Source organism: Ammospiza nelsoni, chromosome 18 (assembly GCF_027579445.1).
Source record: "Ammospiza nelsoni isolate bAmmNel1 chromosome 18, bAmmNel1.pri, whole genome shotgun sequence".
In the NCBI taxonomy this organism is placed as follows: Eukaryota; Metazoa; Chordata; class Aves; order Passeriformes; family Passerellidae; genus Ammospiza; species Ammospiza nelsoni.
In genome coordinates this window covers 1,950,321-1,972,236 of record NC_080650.1, presented here as the reverse complement: position 1 = coordinate 1,972,236, position 21,916 = coordinate 1,950,321, and the positions used below count along the sequence as shown (strand labels likewise).

Genomic DNA, 21,916 nt, shown 5'->3' with positions numbered 1-21,916 from the left:
CCCCCTGTCCCTGGATTGGCCACGTGGCCCCTGCAACTTCAACGTATTGTCTGAGTATCCCCAAATGTCACCCTGGAGCCAGTGCCCATCTCCTGTGTAACACCACCCTGGCACTTCCATGCCCATTACATTTTTCATGCCACTCGTGCTTTTCCACAACTCTGTAGGGCACCCAGCAGCAGAGCAAGAGCTGATGCTTGGGAAGTAAGGCTCAGAAGCATGTCAAGAGATCTGTCTCTAATCTCAAAATCATGTTGTTTCCTCTCAGGCACTCTTACAAAGAGCAGTAACTACCTTTTACTTTGCTCCTGTGAGTCACATACCACCTCGCACAAAGATTTACCTGGAATCTGCCTTGTAATGAGTCACTCACAAGGACGATTTGAAAAGATTTCCCATTTCAAGTCCCATTAGCCTGGGTGCTAAGGCCAGGAACCAGTGTGGTGCCAGAGTGATGGTTAAGTTATTAAATTACTTTGACAGAAGTCAAATGGGCATTGTTGGAAAATTGTGCACATTTTCTCTGAACTCCAAACTGCTGCGCTTTCTAAGCAATAAAGAGCTGAAAATTGTCACTTTCAAGTTGTTTCCTTTCTTTGGTATGGCTGGGAGGGAGAAAAACGCTGCCTTAAAAGGGAAAGGAGGAGGAAAAGCCCCACCAAGGTGCATCAGCATTGCTGGTGGCAGACCACAGCTTCCCCTGCCTTCTCCCCAGTGCTGGGCTCCGGGAGCTCCACTGTCCAGAAAGCAGCAGAGCCCTGATGAGATGGGGACAGACCTTGGTGGGTTATCTCTCCTTGAGCCCATGATAAGCTCCACGACAGCTCACAGCGGTGGATAAGAGCGTGCAGGGACCCTCCTTAGGAGCAAACACCAAGAAATGTGATTTATAGGAGGTCCTGGGAGGCCGTGTACTCTTGGAAAGCGCACTGACGGAAATCAGAAACCAAAGGGCTCCCAAAATAGCCATCTGTCCAGACAGACACGGGAGGAGGGCAATGATCCAGGGCACTCCTTGCAAGCGTGAAATCCAGAGGCATCCAAAATGCCATGAGTGCTGTGAGACACCATCACCTTGGTGTGACTCTGGGGTGACAGACCCCTTGTGAGTGCTGAATGTGCAGCCCCAGAGGCCTTGTGCGGTGCCTCTGCCACAACCGGGCAGCAAAGCCAGCAGAGCTGAGCCCATTCCCTGCCACAGCCCTCACCTGCCTCACCTTCTGCCTCCTCTGCCATCTCCTCCTCGTTGCCACTCATCCCTGACACCTCCATCTCCTCGTCCTCAGCTGCGGGAGGGAAGGCGGCTTCTTCGTTCTGAACAGCGGCGCCTTTTTTCTTCTTCCTCTTGGCGTTCCTTTCTTTCTCCTGCAGAAGAACAAGAATGGTGAGAGGCAAAGCCTATGGGGAGTAATGGGGCAGCAGAGAGCACTGGTCCTGCCCAAAGGGTCAAGAGGGACACTGCCAGCAACCCCCTGCCCTGGGTAAACCCTCTGAGCTTTGGGACCAGACTTGCCTGTTGTAAGCCTGGCAGTGTGGTGTCACCTGGCCAAAAACTTTTCACTGCTCTGCAATGGCCAGCCTGGTCCCACAGGGAGCTCCAGCCTCAGCAATCAGGGGAAGAATGGCACAGACACACGGACAAGGCACAAGCATGCAGAGGTCACCAGTGCAGGGCTGGCAAGAGCCTGGGGGGTCACATGTCTGCTCACGACACACGCGTGACACGCTGGTCCTGCGCATTTCCAGCTCTACCTCCAGCTACACAAACATGCGTGGCTGGGACTTGACGCTTATCTGTAGATAACAGAGCTGATGCCCCAGATACGGCCCAGCCAACATTTTCATGCACCTGCTTTCATGACCCCTTTGGCAGGAGCTGCCAAAGAACTTTGACTCCCGTGCCAGGGCAGCTGTCACAGGTGGACAGTGGGCAAGCTCAGTGCAGCACGGCATCCCAAAGGTGACTGCCTGGTGTCCTGGCTTGCCCTGAGACAGCCCCAACTTCCCTGGCTGGAGCACGTGCCACAGCCACGAGGGTGTGGACAGCTGCTCCCTCCTGCAGACCTAAAGGAAAAGTCTCGGCTTTGCTATTGTTTCCTGCTCTTGTTGCTTGAGTAAATATTACCAGTAGGAACAGGCTCATCATCTCCGGCTCTCCCTGCAAACCCCACATGAGTGACGTGTGTAGGACGTTTATTTACATGGATGAAAAGATAAAGCCGTGGTGGAAACGTTAACTTTGCTGCTGGATCTCTGCGCTGGGAAGAGCTGGTCCCCCCCTTCCCCCACCCCCAACTTTTCAATCCTTTAGAAAACTTCCAGATAAAACAAACAAATACAACTGCTTTTTGCTTGGAAACGCTGCTTGCTCAAAATCTATTTTTATCAAACTGGGCAGGAGAGAGGGGAAAGAGGCACTTGAGAAGCGGCTCTGTGCAGGCACAGAGAGGCAGAGGGAGGAACGCCAGGCTCTGTGGTTCCCTTTCTCCAGCCCAGCCCTGCTGGTGCTGTCCTGGTGCTGCCCCGGCAGCGATTCAGCCCCGCACGTTCCTGTGTGAAGCAGCAGTTCCCATCACGCTGAGGCAGTGACAAAGCGCCGACGTTACTATGGCAAAGACTTCTCTGCCTCTTACTCACGGGTCCGTGACTCAGCTGCGGGCAGAGCGGGCTCCTCGCTGGGAATTAGCTGGGAACCAGCCTCTGCCTCTGCACCCTACTTGGCCAGAGCCCGGGGCTGGCAGAGCAGAGCAGAGTAAAGCAGTGAGCGGCCCCAGGGCCACCATGGGTCCCTCTCCCGGCAAACCCCACGGCTGGTATTAGGGGAAATTATGTGAAATACAGGCAGCAGATCCTGCCTGCATCTGGACATGTGTTCAAGGCCACCACTTCGGCTCTTATCACGCCTACAGCTCCAGACTCCGTGCGCAGTCTTGCTGCTCTCTACCTTCTACCAGATATTTCTTGAGGAGCAACCAGGACTTGGTGCTACTCAAGCATTCTGACTCACCAAGACCACTGAGGATATACCCTGAGCACAGCAAGGACACAGAACCCTGCACAAGGGGTCACTCCATGCCTCCTCCTCCACAATGTCTTTAAAGGCAATCCCAATAAATTTGGCCTCCCCCTGCACTCACTACCTGATGTGGCAGCAACAACCCAAACAGCTCCCAAACCCTGCTACCAACAGGAACCACCCTGATGGGAACCTCCCATCAGGCTGAGCCTGTCTCAACAGCAGGACCAAGGCAAGCCAGACACACTCATTCCCAGAAGCAGAGGCCAACAGAGCACACTCCTGAAGCATTTTTGCTGTGCAAAGCCAGCATCATCCAAAAAAGCAAGGAATTAAAGGAATGTTGCTCAGAGGAGGTCCACAGGACTTGGTCTCCAAGCAGGACAAGCCCCAGCCCCGGGGGTAACTGGCACAAGCTATCCTGTCTTTCCTGCACAAGCCCAAACAAGCCCAGCAGACCAAAGTGACAGTCACACCAGTGAAGACAGGGCCTATCTGCAGCCACTGGCAGAAGGAGCAGCTCCGAGGACAGCGTGTCTGCCGATGCCCTGCTCTCCTTAAATGCCAAGATTAGCGAGTGCAGTGTGCTGAAGGTCAAGGCTAAGTGACGCTGATGCCTGGGACACATCGGAGCGGCGCAGCAGCGAAACCAAGCCAAAACACACAGCAGGGCAGATGAAGGGAAGCCTCAAGGTGGCCTGGCCCTGCCCCAGCAGTAACAGGCTGCCTGTCCCAGGGTGCAGCCGGCTGGTTCCATGTCTGTTTCCCATCCTACAGTGGTCACACAGCCCCTCAGAGCCACCTGCACACTGCTGAATCCTGCTCTCACACCTACCTGGAAGAGGAGGCTACAATATTAATGAGCCCCGTTTGGGAAATGAATGAGATCTGCTAATTAAGTTTACTCTCATTTAGCGTGAAGAGGAAAAGCAGAGCCACTGCATTTCCCTGCACATGATCAGCGATAGCTGGTGCTGGTGAGGTCAGGGAATAATTTGTGGATGTCATGGCAAAACTAAGTGATGCCACACTGCTCCACATGTGCTTCCTCCACAGAGGTCATGGCTGATACTGGCTATAGGATGAGATTTGGAGGCTCGGTTTGCTCGGGATTATATACAGGAGTCAGGAAGGAAGGTTCATGGCAATTTAATCTCAGTTGTTCTTTCATTTTATTCAGCTTTCTGGCATCTGCTGTTGCCACAAAACAATAGAGTACAATAAATAACAGCTGAATGTTCATTGTTCTTCTCCACGACCGAATCCCACAGCCTCCAATGCTCGAAAAATAAAATGATGATGCTGATATAAACTGCAAGTGAGAGTGAGCAATTAGACTGGAGAAGTCTAGCGGCTGCCTTGGAGGGACGGATGCAGGGAAAAATGTGGTTCTGCAGAAAAACACTTCCGTGATATAATTTCTGCAACATTAGGGAGCAGAGTAAATTAATACACACCGGCTCCACTGCCAGCAAAGCCATATGATCTTATTTCAGATTCTCCCCAGTAATGAACAATGATATCTTTCTAATGTAACTTTTTATATTCAGAGGGCTTGATGTACATTTCACAGAATATTTCATTCCAGCCTTTATATGGGTCTGGGGGTCTTTTATATAGTTTGTTTGCTTTGTTTCTAAAAACAATTCAGTGAAACATGGGAACACAGGAGTGTCTCTGTGCATAGAGAATTAATAAAAAAGAATCGCCGATGTCTTCTCTTTCTCTCATTCCTATAGACTGACTAGGATATTAAATTCCTGGGTGAGTCATTGAATGTTTTCCTGTCTTTCTTTTTACTCTTGCTGTAATAGCTTGCTTGGAAAGATTCCTGCATTGAACATTGTCCTTTGCATTTTCAAAGCACCCCTTGGGGGTTTAGCCATGTGAATTCTATTAGCCAGAAACTGGGAACCCCAGGATACTCTACAAATGAAATAATTATAATCTTTAGTGTCTCTTAGCAGTCCAAGCTATCTCCAAAACACCAAACAAGCCCCGCTACATTCACACCCTGCACCACATGCCAAGAAAGAAGAGCATTAGCCCCATCTGAAGGGGAAACTGAGGCACGGAGAGGTGTGCACATCTACTTGCAGTGGTGAGGAAAACCTCTTTCAGAGCCAGGCTTTCCTCACATTGTCCTAAATCTCTGATTGCCTTTGGGGCAAACCAAAGCGGTTTCCTGCAGGTAACTGCAGAACCAGCTAGGTACAGACCCGTGTGGCCCAGCTGGGCTCTCTGCTCACCGGGGCAGAACAGCACAATCTCACCAGAAACAAGGTATTTGCACAGCCATCAGAACTTGCATCCTGGCCAACACAGCCTGCTCCTCCTCCTGCTCCTTATCTCCCCATGTAACAGCCACGCTCCCGACACCCAGGCAGCAGCTCTGCCCCATCCAGACCTCCCAGACAGGACAGATGGGTGGACAACCCTTTCCCGTGCCACTCCACAGTCCCCACAGCTCTCACCCAACCTGACAAAGGCCGCCCTGGGCTGTGGGAAGCATCCAAGCCCTTGCTAAGAAATATCCCCAGCGCCCAAAGTGGGCTGGGACAGAGCTCTCACCATTTTCAGTTTGTGCTGCTGTAGGATCTCGTCCAAATTCTGCCTCTTCTTGTAGTTGAAGTAGAAGTTTTTGCACTGCGACACGGTCTTGGAGCCCACCATCCTGGCAATGGCCGACCAGTTCCGCCCATGCTCAAGGAGACCTGCAGGTGGGGGAGGCACAGAGGACAAAGGTTTGACACCAGAGGCACTCGCACAAGGCCACCATTATCCACACAGGACCGGAAACCTCCTCCGAGCAAGCCAAACTCCACAGGAACAATGTGCTCACCAGCACCTGTCTGAATGGCTTCTAGAGCAGGGGATGACCTATAAGAGCCTGTTTTTCTTTCCAAAAGGGAAAAAGGCGCTGTGCTGACCGTCTCTGGAATAAAACACGTCCCACAGCCGCGTCCCGGCAGTCACGAGGCTGAGCAGAGCTCCCTGTCCCTTGGGATGGCTGCAGCAGGTGCTGGCACGCCCAGGAGAACTTGGGACAGCTGCTCTCAGCCCTGAACACGAAGCAAAGGCTCTTCCCACCCCAGGGCACACAGCCCTGCCAGGGAAGGGAGGGAAGCCTGGGCAGGTGAGTGGCAGCATGCTGGCAGGGAAGCCCGGGTGATGTCCCTGGCTGGGAAGAGGTGTGCCAGGGGATTAGTGCTCATCACAGGCTCATGAGCAAAAGCAGCTTCCCAGGTCAGGCATCACACCGAGGACTGGCAATCCTGGCCAGATGGTGCCACCCGAGTGTGGGGCAAACCCAACAGGGTGGAGGAGGATGAGGAGGAGGAAGGAGACAGTCAGCACCCCGTGTCCTTGCCATCTCTGCAGGGGTATCTGGGCACCCCTGGTCCTGCAGATGGAGGCAGGAGTTACAACCACAGCCCAGGGATGGGTGCAGCAGCACCTCAGGTTCCTGGAGGTGACCTGTGAAAGAAGAACCCAGACTTTCTGGACATTTCTTTCTTGCTGCCTGCAGTTATTCCTGGTCCTTTGTGTGGTGTCTTGTGGGGCTGGAGCGGCCACCAGTCTGTGGGACACTGCCAGCCTGGCTTGCTCCTGACTGCCCATGTGATGCCACTATCATGCCAACAGCTCCCTACCCCTTCCCTACACCTTGTGAGGGCACAGGATGCAGAGCCTGTAAGTCCAGAGTTACTATACTGCCACAGAAAGGTAACTGCAAGATGAAAGCCAGCACGGAATGAACCTGCTAAGAACATCTTTCTCCTTTGCTGAGGGACTTTCTGCCCAGAGGCCACCAACCACAGAGCCCTGCGTGGCTGGGAGTGGGCACTGACCACTGGCTGCTCTGACACCACAGGGCTTGGGACCATGGTGAGTTCCACACCGGGGCTCCTGGCATGGCTCTGTTTGTGCCTGGGAACATTGCAGCTGTGCCCCAGCCCTGCTGCCAGCCTCCTGCCAAGCTGCTGCCATGTGGCAGCCCAACCTCTGCTTCAACAACAAACCCCAGGGGATGGCTGATCTCAGCACAGCCACACATAACCAGGCCCAAAGGAGCACCCCAGGATCTGCTCTGTGAGCCCATGCAAGGGGAGGGCACGGCCTGGGGGCTGAGGGCATGGCTGCATTGAATAGATGGCACCATGTGCCCCCAGAGAGATGAAATCCCCCCTCCCTGCTTCCCAGGTCCTGGAGAAAACCAGCAGCACCCAGCACAGCAGGAGTTAACATCCAGCTGGTGCCTGTATCCTGCCCGTCCCAGCACCACGCTTATCAAATTGCATGTACGAGGCATCACATGCACTGAGCACCAGAAAGGCCCTGGCAAGCCAAGAAACAAGTTTGAGCTTTAACTCTGCAGCTCCCAGCCTCGCTCAGCCAAACCCACGACCTCTGCCACCCTGCTGACGGGCTGGGACTGCTTAAAAAAAATGATTAAAAAAATCACATCCGGCCACCAATCCTGAGGCAACGAGTGGGGCAAGAGTCCTCCCCCTGCCGTTGCTGAGTGCCGCAGAGGAAAACAGGACAGTCCCCAGTGTCACAACCCATCCCCTCTGACAAAACCCGCTGCTGCCTTCCAAAGCAAACAAGCAGCTCTGTCCCTCTGCTCATCAGCACACTGGTGGCCCAGCAGCAAGTGTGGCAGCCAGGCCAAGGCTGATTGTGTGCCCCGGGCAAAGCTGAAACACTGGCAGCGGTGGGGATGTGCCATGAGCACGGGTGCTCTGGCAGGAAGGATGCCAGGAGGCAGGAGCTGGCATGGCAGAGCTCATGGCTGGGGGGTGATGGATGTCAGCGTGAGTGGTCCCCAGCGTGGTGTGAACTTTACCGGCCACAGGCAATGCCAGCTCCGTGCTGTCCTTCCCCCTGCCCCGGCTGGCTGTGCCCCTGCTCACCAGGACACTGCTGAAGAAGCCTGCAGCAGGGCAGGTGGCCACTGCTTGGGAGGAGAGGAGGAGGAGGCTGCCTGCAGCCCCTGCCCGCGGGACCAGCAGGGAGCCCCGCCACTCTTCTTCTACATGAAACCAGAGCGAAACAGCAACACCGGCTTCCCACGCTGTAGTTATCTGCATGCTCGGGAGGGACCAGCCGAGACACCCCGGTAAGCTCCGGGCTCGCCGGGCACCCCATGTCCATGAGCTGCTCCAGCAGAGCCACCCCCGGAGCCTGCTCCCCCTGCCCCGCACTCCAGCCCGGCACGGCAGCACCAGCCCTCGGTTCCACATCGCAACTGAAACTATGACTAACCGAGTTATCAGATCCTCAGGAAGGCTGAGCTCCTCGGCTCGGGGCGGGGGCTCCGGACGCAGGCTCTGCCGCAGGCACGCAGCCACACACAACCTCGAGGTTAACCCCATCCTTCGGACCCCAACACCCGACTTACGTGCTCCGGCGGGCAGGGAGCACACCCGCAGTGTGCAGCGGGTGGGCTGGCAAGGACACGGCTCTCAGGGCACTTCTTCAAAGCCCCCCCGGGCACGGCAGCCCGCGGCAAAGCGCTGCGAGTGCTCCGCTCACACCCTCCCTACGCATTTCGCTTTCGCTCCCTCGCAGCAGCCGGAGACAGAGAAGAAAGCAAAGCCGGTTCCTTAAATCCTGGGGGCGAGAGGATTTCAGAGCCATGGGCGGCCGGGAGCGGCGAGCAAACGGGCACCGAGGCTGGAAACCAGGTCACAGGCGGCAGACTCCTGACCCCGATGGCAGAAGTTGGTGCGAACACATGCTCCGGCCCCAGCGCTCTTCCCTTCGGAGCGAACGGCGTTCTCCGCTCTCCTCCGCTCGCCCGCCGGAGCGTTCCAGCCGGCTGCAGCCGCGGTTGTTAAGGTGGATGGAAGCGCCGCCAGTATTTTCTCCCCTACCTCATCTCCTTGCTCAGCAGCTCGGGGCTATAGGGAGACTGTGCAGTTTCAGGAGATGCCCGACGTTGCCAAGAAATAATAATAATTAAAAAAAAAAAAAAAAAAAAAAAAAAAGGCAGGAGAAAAGCGAAGGGGCGGGAGCGCGGCAGCTCCGCTCCTGCCAGCCCGGGGACGGGGAGCCGGTGCCGTCGGTATGTGGCGGAGCAGCGAGCAAGCTCTAATCTGTTCCTCTGGCTGACCCGGGGCTCGTTGCATCTGAATGTGACCTCTAGACAGAGCATTAATAACGAACGTGGCGCTGACCCAAGCTGACAAGGGGTGCGGCGCTTGGCACCCGCTCCCGCCCTCCCTCGCTCACTTTCTGTCTCCCTCGCTCTCGGCTGAATGTCAGCGGCAGGGGGAGGGATCCAGGAAAACAAAGCTTGGCTAATAGTTTTCTCCGCTCTCAAGTGAATCAAAGGCGCTTTTCTTTGGGGACGTGCGCGCCGGCGAGCCCAGTGCCGCACCGACGGAGTGTCCTGGCGCCCCGGGACACCCCGGGACACCGCGGGACACCGCGGCCCCTGCCCTGGCACAGCAGGGATGGATGCGGAGAGCTCTGGCACCGGGGTCGCCATGGGCACTCCGGGGCCTCTGCTCCCGTTCAGCAAGTGGAGGCTGGAAGGAAGAGGAGCGCGGAGAGCGGGGTTCCGTGCTCGGCATCTCGGGGAGCTGAGAAGAAACCCGGAGGGGCAGCGCGGCGGGCGAGGGCTGTGGGCTCGCAGCCCCTCGGCTCTCTGCAGCTCGGGGCTTTTACTAGAGACATTCCAAGGCGCTCTGGCACGGCTGCCCAGCTCCACCCTGGGCTTGGTGAGGGCGGGGAGAGCCCGTAAAAGGGTCCCTTAATGGGAGTTCGCATGGATTAACAGAGCAAGGTTATAGGGGAAAAACTAAGTGATATCATTCCCTACGCCTGACGGTACCTGGTGTGATCCTCCAGTCCCTCCTGCGCCCACACACCCTCTTGGGAGCGAACATTGAGGCAGTTCTGGCTACGGCACCGCCAAAATGTGCCGCAATCCTGTTCTGGAGAAAGAGCAGCCCCACGGAGGCAGCGACACCACCCAAGGCATCCCGAAAGCCTGCTCTGCATCGCTTCCCCGCACTAACCCCGGGGGGCTTTGCAGAGGCTCAGAGAAGGTGAGTAACTCCTGCTGGGCCATGGATCAGTGGGCGGCAGAGCCAGGTGCACGCCAGGCTGCTGATGCTGTGCCAAGGGAAGCAGGGGATGGTGTGTGGGGTGAGCCCACATCCCCAAAGGTGCTGAGGTGCTGCTAGAGGGACCATGGCACAGGCAGCCAGCTCGGTGTGCTCTTGCCACCGTGGTGGGTGATGCCCTTCCTTTCTTCCTTGGTGAGTGATGCCCTTCCTTCCTTCAGGTGATGCGGGCACCAGCCTGCTGTGCTCCCAGTGGACCTTTCATTTGGTGGCTGGACACAAGCACACCTCTGATGTGCCCTACAAGGGAGCTTGCAGCTGAACTTCCCAGCACCTTTCACACCCATCACACCACTTCTCTGCAGGGAGGCAGTGTCACCAAACAAGGCGTGGGTACCTGACCAGCAAGGAGTTGGGCTCTTGGACCAGCTCAGCTCTAGTGCAATGTCCCTCTCTGCTGGCCCTGGCTGGGGACCCTCAACTCCCAGATCTCTCATTTGAAATGGGTAATTCCTATACCACTGCATGCACCTGCTGCAAAACCTTGAGCCCTGTGCCCTGATTGGACGTGCCTGGTTTTACCAATCCTGCCACAACCTTTCTTTTTTGCTGTGTCCCATCCTTTGACACAAGGGCACAGGAAGACCCCCTGGATGCCCACTCCTGGAGATGTGCCATCCCCTCTGGTCCAGTATGGCAGTGAGTACACACAGAGCAGCCACTGCTGGCAGGCCTAGCTCTCTTCTTTCACCTGGTTCAGATACTATTCCCGCTCTCTTATTGTTGAAAAAATAATACTCAAAATTAAAATGTAGGCAGCAAATTATAGTAATTACCCAGCAGTTCCTCCTGACAGGCCTTTTGTATTCCATTCACTGACACTCACTAAGCAAATCCTCGCAGTTTGCTCCTACACACTTGGGAAACGTTCAACCAACGGTGGCAGAAAGTGCAGCTCTGGGGGCACGGTGGGCACAGGCATGGTCCTGGGGGTGACACCTTGGCTGAAAGGCAGCCAAGCACCAGCCTGGGATGGCAGGGATGGGACTGCAGTCAACTACAGCCTCACTCAGGGCAAATGTGGCTAATTTAAGCCCTGGACACAGTTGTGCCCTCATGGCACCCAATCTGCCCTATCCAAATGATTTTTACCACGTTGCTTTGTACAGAGTTCATGACAAACACCAGGCACCCACGGCACTCTGGCTTTGGACACTGGGGTGGCCAGGCTGGGCTCTCCTTGCTCTGGGCTGCCCTTGCACCCTGCCTGGACACAGGACACCTGAGTGGGAGACCCCAAGGCACATCCCACCCCAAGGCCACCAGAAGGACAATGTGCAGTGACGGACATGGACAGCAAACCAGTTTCTCAGCCCACTTTTACTACTATCAGCAGGTTTTTACAGCTGTAAATACCTCTGATGGGAGAAGGGAAGGTTCCAATATGAGCACTGGGGAGACAAAAGAAGGAAGATATGGAGCTGCCAGCTCACCAGCATCACCCAGCCAGCTCCTGCATTTCAGAGGTGATGCAAGGTGGCTGACTTTATTTTAGTTTTGTAAACAGAACAGGACTGGGGAAAAAATGGTTCAGGTCAGTCCAAAACTCAGATGAATTGTTGGCAGCACTGAAAATAAGCATTCAAAAGAGTGTCTTTGGTATCCAAGGGAATATTTTATATCTACCCAAAAGGAACTATATAGGAGTTTTCATGGGTTATTTAACTCTCTGTCATCAGTATTTTACAACCATACCCAACCCTCCCCTGCCTCATCACCTGACTCCATCCCGAGTCCTCAGTGTGGGAAAAGGCATAAAGAGCCCCAGGCTGGCTGTGCCCTGAGGACAAGGAGCACTGAGCCTGGGCAGGGCCTCAGCAAGAACCTGCCACTGGGACCTGCCTCTTTTCAAAGAACAAAACCACTTGTTAGACGCCACGGGAAAACCCCGAGCCGGCGAGAACAGGTACCAGACTTTAAAGACTAACAAAGGTCATGTGGAAACCTCCCGGTTCATCGGGTTCAGCTCCAGGGCGGCTGCGGCTGCCCTGAACCTCTGGCACCAGTGCTGACACTGGGTGGAGGGGCTGGGGGGACAATAACCTCAGCCACTGCTGAGGCTGGTGCTCAGCCACTGCCCAGACCCCCCTCCAGCCCACCCTGAGCTCCTGCCTGCGTGGGCTCATCCAGCAGGTCCCCCAAAGGCAGGAACTGCCTCAACATTGCCTTTTAAGGAGCAGCCCCATCCTGCTGCTGAATGCCTCTGCACCCTGCCCGGCCGCAAAGCTGTGGGTGCTGCTGCTTCCAGGCCTGGGAAGGGAAGGGGGAAATCCTCCAGCAAGTCCGGGTAAATCCAAACCTCCTGCTTTAGGGATCACAGCCGTGGCACAAGGAAATAACATCAGAAAAACACATTCCCCCATCGCTATCCCAATCTCTGCACATTTTGACAGACTACTGAATCGAAGTTCATTGCATAATGAAAGTGTCATTAAGCAAGAACTTTCCTCTTGCTGGGTTTTTGTTCCCCTATTTAAGTTTAGTAACACGGTACTCCCCTTCATTGTCTCCCCCGGCAGACACCATCCTGCCTTCTCCTGATTGGAAACTCCCTGCACAGCTCTGTGACTCTGGAGGAGAGCAGGCAGCTCAGCTGCCTCCCTGTCCCAGGGATGGTTTCTCTCACCTCCCTGAACACAAATGACATGCAGTTTCATGCCCCACACACAAAACCCAGGCATGGACAGCAGGGCCAGGCTGATCTGGTTGGCAAGTGCTAGGAGCAGAGGTCACCAACTGTCCCCTCAAGATGATGAGGGGACAGCAAGATTTGAGTCCCAGGGTGGTAGGGCTGACCTCCCCTGGGACTCACATCTTGCTGAACTCCCTAAACCAGCCAGCTATGGGCTCTCACTGGTACCAGTATGGAGGAGGGCGCCTTGGGTAGCTGAGTCCTTATGGTGAGGAGGACTGTGCCTGTGTCTGAGCCCAGCCGGAGCAGGCCACCACCCCCTCTGCCCCTGCCCAGCCGTGCTGGCAGCAGCTCTGCCACCGCCTCCTGCAGCCTCTGAGGCTACCTCCGGAGTTTCAGTTGCTGTGAGTCGGAAACCCCCAGCACGCAGGTCCCTGGAAATGCCAGACGCAGCCAGTTCGAAGCATTAAAGCGGCTGCTTCCTGGCAGAGGGGAATTTGGCTTTTCTGTAGAAGTCTGGTGTTGCAATCTCAGTTTCCCAGGTTGTAACGAAGGGAGAAACAATCAGCCATTGGGCTTTACACCAGCAAATCTCCCTGCCTCCTCCTGGCCCCTGGGCTGGAATAGTGCTGCATGCTCCCACGCTTCATCCTTCCTTCACACAGGCTTTGGCAGCTGGTGCTGAGACTCCTTAAGCGCACCTCCGCCATCCAGCATAAAACAACAAGAGGCACTTTTTAACAACCAGATGCTGATCTCCAAAATAAAGCAGTGCTCGGAAAATATCCCTCCAACGACCCTCCCCTGCCAGCATCTGCTCAGCCCATTACCTGGCCCCAGGCCAGTTTCCTTGATTAAAGTCTATCTATTAAGTTTTGTGACTATAGAGAGCCCCGTTCAGCAATGCACAGGATTGGCACTGGGTTGTAAAAGAGGGTTGGAACAGCTTAAAGGCGAGCGAGCCAAACACTTTGGGATATTCACAGGCAAAGTAATCCAAGTCCACAGCTCCCAGCGGCACCTGGGCAGCCGGCGCTCCAGAACGTGCAATCACCATCCCAGCAGCAGGTGCATTCTCCAAGCTGAGGCGAACCTGCTAACACGCCCGTTTGCCTTTGCCATCCCTGAACAGCACTCATTTCCATTTTAATTTCCCATTTACAATCCTCTCTGGGCCAGGAGAGTCGGCAGCAACGCAAGCGGGATGCACGGGCTGGGGACGCGAGCTCGACAGCCCATCAACAGGACGTGACTTTGGCAAAAAATTAAAGCAGTGAAAGGGCTGGCGCAGGAGTGGCACGAGGAGGGGAAGTGGCAAGAAGGGCTGTGCTACACTCAGCACTTTTTAAAAACGGTCTCAGCAAAGGCTCTGAATCAGCTCCAGGATGTAAAGTCACCGCACGCTGCCCTGGCTCTTGAGAGCTCCCCAACATGTGCCTGCAGAGTGCTGGGGTTCACAGTCCTCTCCCTGAATCCCAGAGCTGTGAACACAGGCAGACACTCTGTGTGTGCTTTGAACAGATCACACCGAGGCCACTAAGCTCTGAAGAGTGGGGTGAAACTACACTCCATGCTACAGGCACCAGCAGCTCCAACACTGCAATGGACAACGCGCCTTCCCCATTTCCTACAGCCAGCTCCTGCCTTGGGGGACACACACGGCTCCAGCCACAGCCCAGGCATCCCTGGTGCTGGCACAGCTCCTAGGGCTGGACAAGCTGAGCACACTCCCTGCACCATTCCCTGCCTTCCCCACACCCTCCCTGAGGCGCGCTGGGAACAAACCAACAGCAGGACAGGCAGGATCCAGGCCCACAGGATCCACCACACTGCACCAAAGCCAGCACTCAGATTCTTTCCATCCCCAGTTGCTGGATAAGCTCCAGCACAGTCGATAAAAGAAAGAAAATGAGTGTCTCACCTTTTTTAGCTGTCTCCATCTCCTCTTCAGTCCAGCGAGAGCTTTCATTCATTTCCAGGGAAGCTGGGAAGAAGGAAAGAGAGCAGTCAGCTGTGAGCAGGAGCCAGCAAGCCCAGTGAGCTCAGAGGAGGTGTCCCAACACCCAAACCCGGTCCCATGCCCTGTCCCCGGGAGGCATGACAAAACCCCAAGCAGTGCAGAAGCGCTCCCACAAGAAAGGCTGTCATATGGGCTCGTGAGGCTTTTCCACGCCACAGTACTCCATGCACAACATCCCCTCAGGATGCACCTGAGTGAAGTAAAACCTCCACTCCGGGCCTGGAAGCAAAGCCAGATGGCTTGAGAGTGGCAGCAGAATTGCTGCTGGTGGTGGCACGCACCCTGGCCCAACAACAGGTACCTAAGATGGAGCTGCCTGGGGCTGTGTGCTTTGGAGGAGGCAGACGCAGGGTGGGACCGTCAGAGACGGAGAAACAGCGTCACCTCAGTGGTGACTTTGGCCGACTGCATCTGTCAGGGCTGGCCACTGACAGCACAAGGGTGTTGGCTGTGTGACCACGGGCTCCCTCTGTGCCACCCCTGGGCTCTTGGACAGCACCTCCGAGCCACTGCCAGCAACACTGAGGGCCAATCTGGAGCCTATTGAAGGGAATATGCTGCTCCAGCCAGGAGGCTGGCAGGGGTGTCAGCATCTCTCCCCAAATCCAAGCAGGTGCTGGAGACACCAAGGTCCTGTATAAAGCCTTCACTATGCACCAGTCCTGCTGGCAGCCTGGCACAGAGCAAACCCTACAATAACAAACTGGGGTGTGAGTCAGAGACAAAAAACAACTCGGTAAGGAAACAGATTTCCGGCTCAGGCTGCCAAGGGGTTATTACTCTAAACAACAGGCAAAGCATTATTTCAACAGTGATGAGAGATGTTTTGACAGTGTCCTTTCAAAATGGAAAACAGGCTGATAGGTTCAGGATAAAGAATACAGGCAAGGAGAGAAAGAAGGATCTCCGAAGAAGCTCTACAAGAAGCTGAGACCCTGTGGGAGGACAGCGTGAGTTGCAGTGCCCACAGCAGTGGGCAGAAGAATCTCCTTCAGAGCTGGCTGAGCACGACTGCAGGTGTCACCTCCCGGAAGACAGCACAGGTCACTGCCTCCCCCAGAACCGTGCTGCCCCTGGGACACCAGCCAAGAGGGAGGGAAACTGATACCTCACTGCTTCCCCCTGGCAGCAGGCACGGCCAGGGCCACAGCGCTCGTTTACGTAAAAGCGAGTGTCCCCAACGCCGTGCAGGCCCTTGGCTCAGCTGGTGACGGCTGTTATTGTATGGTGCAGAAATGTCACAGAAATGGCCCGTTTGGTTTGATTAATGGCATCGCCTGAGGTTGCGCAGTTATGAAACAGATGCCCACGGGGAGCTCCGGCACGCTGCAGTTAAACCACAATACGGTTTTGTGCTGGTTTTTAATGTTCAATTGGTATTTAAAATGCAATAACTTTCTTAGCCAACCTAAATTAAAGCGCTATTGGAGAGACATAAAGTGAAATCAATTGCTCAGATATGTCACTGGAATTGATCCATTCCTTTTTCCCAATTTAACATGGTCTAAAGGCTTTCCTCTGTGTTCGCAGTGAAGTTTATCAAGGACTCTGAGATATCAGGATAAAAAAATCCCATCTAAGTTACTGGCATTATCTGCTGCTTCTCTGCAGCACTGCTGAACAAGTTGGAGGGAGAGAGCAGGGCTCTGTTGTGCTGGGGACTATTTATATCGCCTGTATGAAAACAGAGCGCTCGCAATCAAGGCTTCAGCCAGTTGTCAGCAGAGAACAGGGAGGCGAAACACCTCCGCGTGATTTATGGCACATGGAACAGCACAAGCCAGAAACTGCAGAGCAAGGGATCCGAGAGGAGTCACCCTGCTTTTATTTTTACCTGCCTTAGGTAGCACAGCAATAATTCTGTACTTTGACAGAGTAGAATATATAGGAATATCAGCCAAATTCCTCGATGCATTGGCTTCTGTAAGTCAATATGTGAGCCTGCTCCCTGGGGTGGCAACTAGTGATGCTGCAGGTGCCAGAGGCAGATGTGCCCAGTGTGGGGCTGTGGATGCTGCCATGAATTCCCATCTACCCAAGGCCAGCATGGCAGGGCTATGGCCACACTGTGGGCTGGTGTAGTGCCTGGATGCCACGGTACAGGCATGGATGGAAATGGACCAGCCCAATGCCCAAGGCCAAGGAGGAGCAGATCCCACAGGCTGCAGCTGCTCAGGCTCCAGACAAATTTGAAAACAGAGCAGGTAGGAGAAGTGGCAGAGACCCAGGAGGGCAGAGCAGGGGTCCCACGCAGACATTGAGGGGACTGGGAAGCCGAAGGAGCTGCAAAGGGAATCAGCTCCAAGTGCAGGAGGGACAAAACTTTGCCAAAGCACTGCTAAAACTGAAGGCTTCCCTTTTTCTCTTTTGCAACACTTTCCCTCTGAGGCCATAAAACGCACGAACACTCAGCCAGGAAAGCCCGGGCTTGCAAATGCCCCCACTCATTCTGGTGAACCACACTGAGCAATCCACGTGACAGAGACAAACATCACTGCTACTCCCCAGAAAGAAGCATTTCACAAAGGATTTCCCTCTTCTGCGAGCGGGGAGCAGAGCAGGCTGACGTCCCATCCCAGCACAATGGACACCCCAAAAGCCCAGCCCAGGGCAGGGTGCCCTCGTCCCCTGGCACGCACCCAGCTCGGCGCTCTGCTGTGGCGTGGCTGCCTCCTCGTTGTTGGCCTCGTTGGCCATGGAGCGCGTGATGCGGCCCTTGCGCCGGCCCTGGCTGTTGGCGGTTTTGCGGCCCTTGGACGTGACCGTTTCCTTCTCATCGTTGTCTTCTCCGGACGTGTCGTCGTTCTTGTCCCTGCAAAAACAGGGAGAGAAAGAAAAAAATAATAAAATGTTGTTTGGTTGGTCTGATTTTTAGGTCAAGCAATTATTTCTCTGCACGTGTCTGGGGATTTTTCTTTTTGTTGTTGGTTTTTTAGGGGGGCAGGTCTGCAGTTTTTTTGCAGACGCAGGCTCTTTTCCTGGCTGGGATTGGCAGTGGGGTGATTTGTAGTGGGGTTTTCTTTCTGCAGCTGGCTGCAGCTCCACCACCAAGTGCACGCAGAGACCTGACGGAGACAGGTTTAATACCAGACCATTCAAATTCATCCCTGCCTCCTCCTCATTTATCTTCCTGAAAGGGACCTGCTGGTAAATGTCTTTGCAGCCTAGATATAATGAAGCCAGATGTTCTTTTAAAGCAAGTATTAAGCCCATTACAGATAGCGAGCGGTCTGCGTGCCAACCTTCCCCTGCCACGGCGCTGATGCTCGGTGTGAGGGAGGCAGGGCTGGCTGGAGCTCTGCATCTGGGAGTGCTCACGGTGACATCAATAACACCAAAGGTGAAATGCTGTGCTCCGCTGCCCCCGGATTGCTCCTCCAGCTCCCAGAGGCTCTCGTAACAACAGAACAAGCTGGAGGATCACAGGAGCTGTGCAGATTGATTGGGTTGATATAAAAAAACCCCATATCGTGTTGCTTTCCCACTTTGGGAGCAGCGGGGAAGAGGAATGAGGAGGAGGATCTGCCTTTCCCTCCATGCAGAGGAGGTGAGGTGGGCACACACAGTCCTGCACGGGGTCAGGCAGCCTGGACCGTGCTGCATCCCATCACCACATCCCACCAGTGCAGCCCAGCCCACTGGAGCCAGGCAGCGAGGGCTGTCCTTACTTTGTCAGTTCTTCTTTGTCATTTTCTGTTTCCTGCTTGTCTTCCTCCTTCTCTCCCTCCTTCTCTTTTTCTTTCTCTTTTTCATCTTTCTCCTCTTGGCTGCTCCGGGGCATTTGCTGCTGCTGCAAAACAAAGGACATAAAATAAACCAAGCCCTCATTGCTGAGGCGGACACAGGGCAGCACCTGGGCCAACCCAAACAACTGCTGTGAAACAATGCTGGGGGCAAGTGGCCAAGAGGAAAGAGCTGCAGGCAGAGGGTGCAGGCAGGGCACTGCTGGAGGCCACAGGGGCTGAGAGATCTCCTTTCCAGGGGGATCAGAGGTGGCTCATGATCAGGCATGGCAGCTGCACTCTGGCTCCCATTCTAGGCAGTGGGACAGCCCCAGCTGCTCCCCTGGGGTCAGGCAACAAGCAAGGATCTGACGTGGGGGTAAAGCAGGGAGGTGAGAACTACCCTCCTGTTCTGGCTCGGTGCTTTGCAGCCAGTGGATGCATTTTGCTGGAGCATAAAGGAGACAGGGCACCAGTGACACCCTGAGGCTCAGCAATATCAACACTCCTGATCTTTTCCCAAAGTGTCTGACACAGCCCATGGGGAATGTTTGTGACTGTGTAGCACCAAGCAGGGAAGGTGCCCTCTCTGCACCACCTGGCACCTTCAGCAGAGGCCGTGAGCCCAACCACCCCAACATCTCTGCTGCTGCTCAGCCAAAGGCGCTGTGGTACCCCAGGGAGGGACACAGGGATTATTATAGCTCTGGATTTTGTTTCAACAGCTGCAGGAAGGAGGTTGCTGGGGAGGCCTGGTTCCCCTGACCTCCCTTCCCTCTGGTGACCAGCAAACGAGAGGCGTTGAATAGAGAAGTAGAAATTAGAGACGGAAATGATTTATTAAACCATCCTGCTCCTGGCTAATGCAAGGCTGCCTGCTCCAGGAAACCCACCCGGGCTCACCCAGCCCCTGCCCAGCCTGCAGGGCTTCCACCACCCCCTTGGGAAAGGGTTTGGTGATGTAATGGGGAGTAAAATGGCCTTAAAATGGATTTATCAGCAGAAGGTGGCTGATCTGGCTGGCACGCAGCCATACAGCAAGTACTGATGAGGTGTCCTCACATCCCCAAAGCCAGCAGGACTGGCCTGGTCCCACTCTGCAGGACTGGGAGGCTGCTTCAAACATGGGCATCCTGCAGCAGCAGCACTGGGTGCAAGTAGAGCTCTTTGACCCCATGGGCTGGTGCTAAAATCAGAGGCGTGGAGCTGTCAAATGGAGCAGTTTAACAAGAAAACTGCTGATTCCTTCAGGCCCTGGTTGCACAAAAGTCCTTAAAACCCATGCACAGCCATCACTGAAACCCCAGTGACTTTCAGTTCCTCCTTGTACAGGGGCAGGCAGCTGTGCCATCAGGACCCTGGCATGCCTGGGCAGCCCCTGGAGCACCTCTGCACACGTGCAGAACACAACTGCAATGCATCAGCTCACACCCCTGCTGCTCTGGGAATTGCTCCGTGGGATGCAAGGCTGGGACGTCCCAGGGGAGAGGGAGTCAGGAACAGTTGGGATGAGCACTCAGTTGCTTTTGATTTTCCAAAGTCCACAGATCACTAAGGCCTGGGAAACAGGCTGTCTCATGCAGCAAGGGACCAAGGGAAGTGTCAACCCCATTACTGGGCACTGCCCTGGTCAGCCCCAAGCTGGGGGAGAAGGAGGGCAGGGGACAAGCTGGAACAGAAGGTGTGGAGGCCTGCACTGGCTGCAGAAGGGCAAAGGGCATCCATCATGTGCATTTCTCCAGCACTGCCCTGAACTCTCTGACTCTGAGTCACTCTGTGGTGAACCCTGAGCATGGGTTCAGCCCAGACTGACAGCCCTGAGGTGAGGGCTGTGACCTCCAAGGGCTGGGCAGGCAGCAGGACAGGCTCTGCCCAGCCCTGGCCATCACCACCCACCTGCATTCCCCTCACCAAAGGCTTTGGCAAGGGAGGGGAGCCCGTGTGAGTTTCCCAGTATTTCTATCAAGCAACGGCAAATATTTTCTTTTGAGGGATGGGGAAATTCTGCATCCCAGAAATCCCAGCTCTCCTTTAGATTTAAACCCAGCCATGGCCGCACGAGTACCTGTCCCAGCTTCAGGAGCGAGCCTCAAAGAAAGGTTCAACATCACCTTATCCTGTTTCTATAGTTGTCTGAACTAGAGGGCTGCCACCTGTGCAGCCATCGCAGCTTTTCCCCATGGAACGGCAGTGATGCCAAGGAGCTCCCTCTACCAGCCTGCAAACACAGGGAGAGATGAGAGTGGCCTTGGTGGCTCATGCAGCAACACAGGTGCTCCCCTGCAGAGGCATCTGCCAAGCTTTGGCATGATCAGGATGGGCAAACCCCACTGGGCTGGCTTCAGTGGGCCACTGCACATCCTTCTCCTCCTGAACGTTTCAAGCCCAGCCTGGTAGGACATCTAATCAAGGTTTCTCCCAGTGCAGAGGAACATCTCAATCCAAGGTTGCCCTCTAGTGATTGCCCTGCTCTGGCCACGGCCGGGTGCCCAATGCCAGGAGCAAGAGCTGGGTGGGATAAGCACCCTGCACCCAGCAAGACAGACAGGACAGGTCTCACCTGTCAGCCAGGTGAAATACAGAAAATGGGCAGCATCATCACCATCAGGCCACCCAAGCTCCACCCAAGGCTGTGCTCATGTCCTCATCTGAGGGAAGGCTCCCAGCCAAATGCTGATCTGAACCTGGCAAGCCCACAGTGATGGCTTATCTCCTGTACTGGAGCTTGGCTGCAGAGCAGGGCACCTGCCAAACGCCCCAGGAAACGCCTCTGCTCGTGAACATCCCCCTTACATCACACCAGGGGTAGCTGCTGGGCTGGAAGCTGCGGGGCTGTACCGAGCACCCAGCCCTGGGTGGGGAGCAGGGACCCTGGGGTGCTGAACGAGGCCATTTCAGAGCTCAGCCACAAACGGCACACACAGACGGGACCATCCCCCAGTGAGGGACCACGGCAGCTGCTCCAGCCCATCCTCGCCCTGTGCTCTACCCCAAGCCTCAGACTGGCCCTGGAGCCGGCCCATGCCATGGCACAGCGGTGGGAAGGCAGCGCCGGGAGCCCCCGGGCCGGCCGGTCCCCGCTCCCGGCGCTGCCCCCGCCGTGTGTGGGGAGGCTATTCTTAGTGCTGGACACGGACCAGCTCGGGATGATTCAAGGGACGGGACGCCATCCCAAAGCGTGACGGGCCAGGAAATGCTTCCCCAATTACCAGCTGATGTTTCCCTGTGATTCACACCGCCCAGGCTAGAGGTGGACTGGCAGGTGGCTCAGCCCTCAGCGGAACCCCCAAAGGCCGGCACCAAAACTGCTCAGCTCCCGGCTAGCTCAAACTTAAACCTCTCTCCACCTACATCTCTGCTATCCTGGGGATGAGGCACGCCACTTCCCAG

At 55.3% G+C, this 21,916-nt stretch overlaps 1 protein-coding gene across 1 annotated transcript in view; it reads right to left on the bottom strand.

Annotated features, from left to right (window-relative positions):
* The window catches only part of NCOR2 (nuclear receptor corepressor 2), a 226,199-nt gene that overhangs the window by 38,190 nt on the left and 166,093 nt on the right, over positions 1–21,916 (bottom strand). Inside the window, exons 15-19 of the mRNA XM_059484874.1 lie at positions 18,473–18,594; positions 17,444–17,616; positions 14,706–14,768; positions 5,588–5,730; positions 1,209–1,365 (exon numbers count right to left, since the gene is read on the bottom strand). Coding sequence (XP_059340857.1) covers positions 1,209–1,365; positions 5,588–5,730; positions 14,706–14,768; positions 17,444–17,616; positions 18,473–18,594 — 658 coding nt within the window. The remainder of the gene's footprint in view (positions 1–1,208; positions 1,366–5,587; positions 5,731–14,705; positions 14,769–17,443; positions 17,617–18,472; positions 18,595–21,916) is intronic.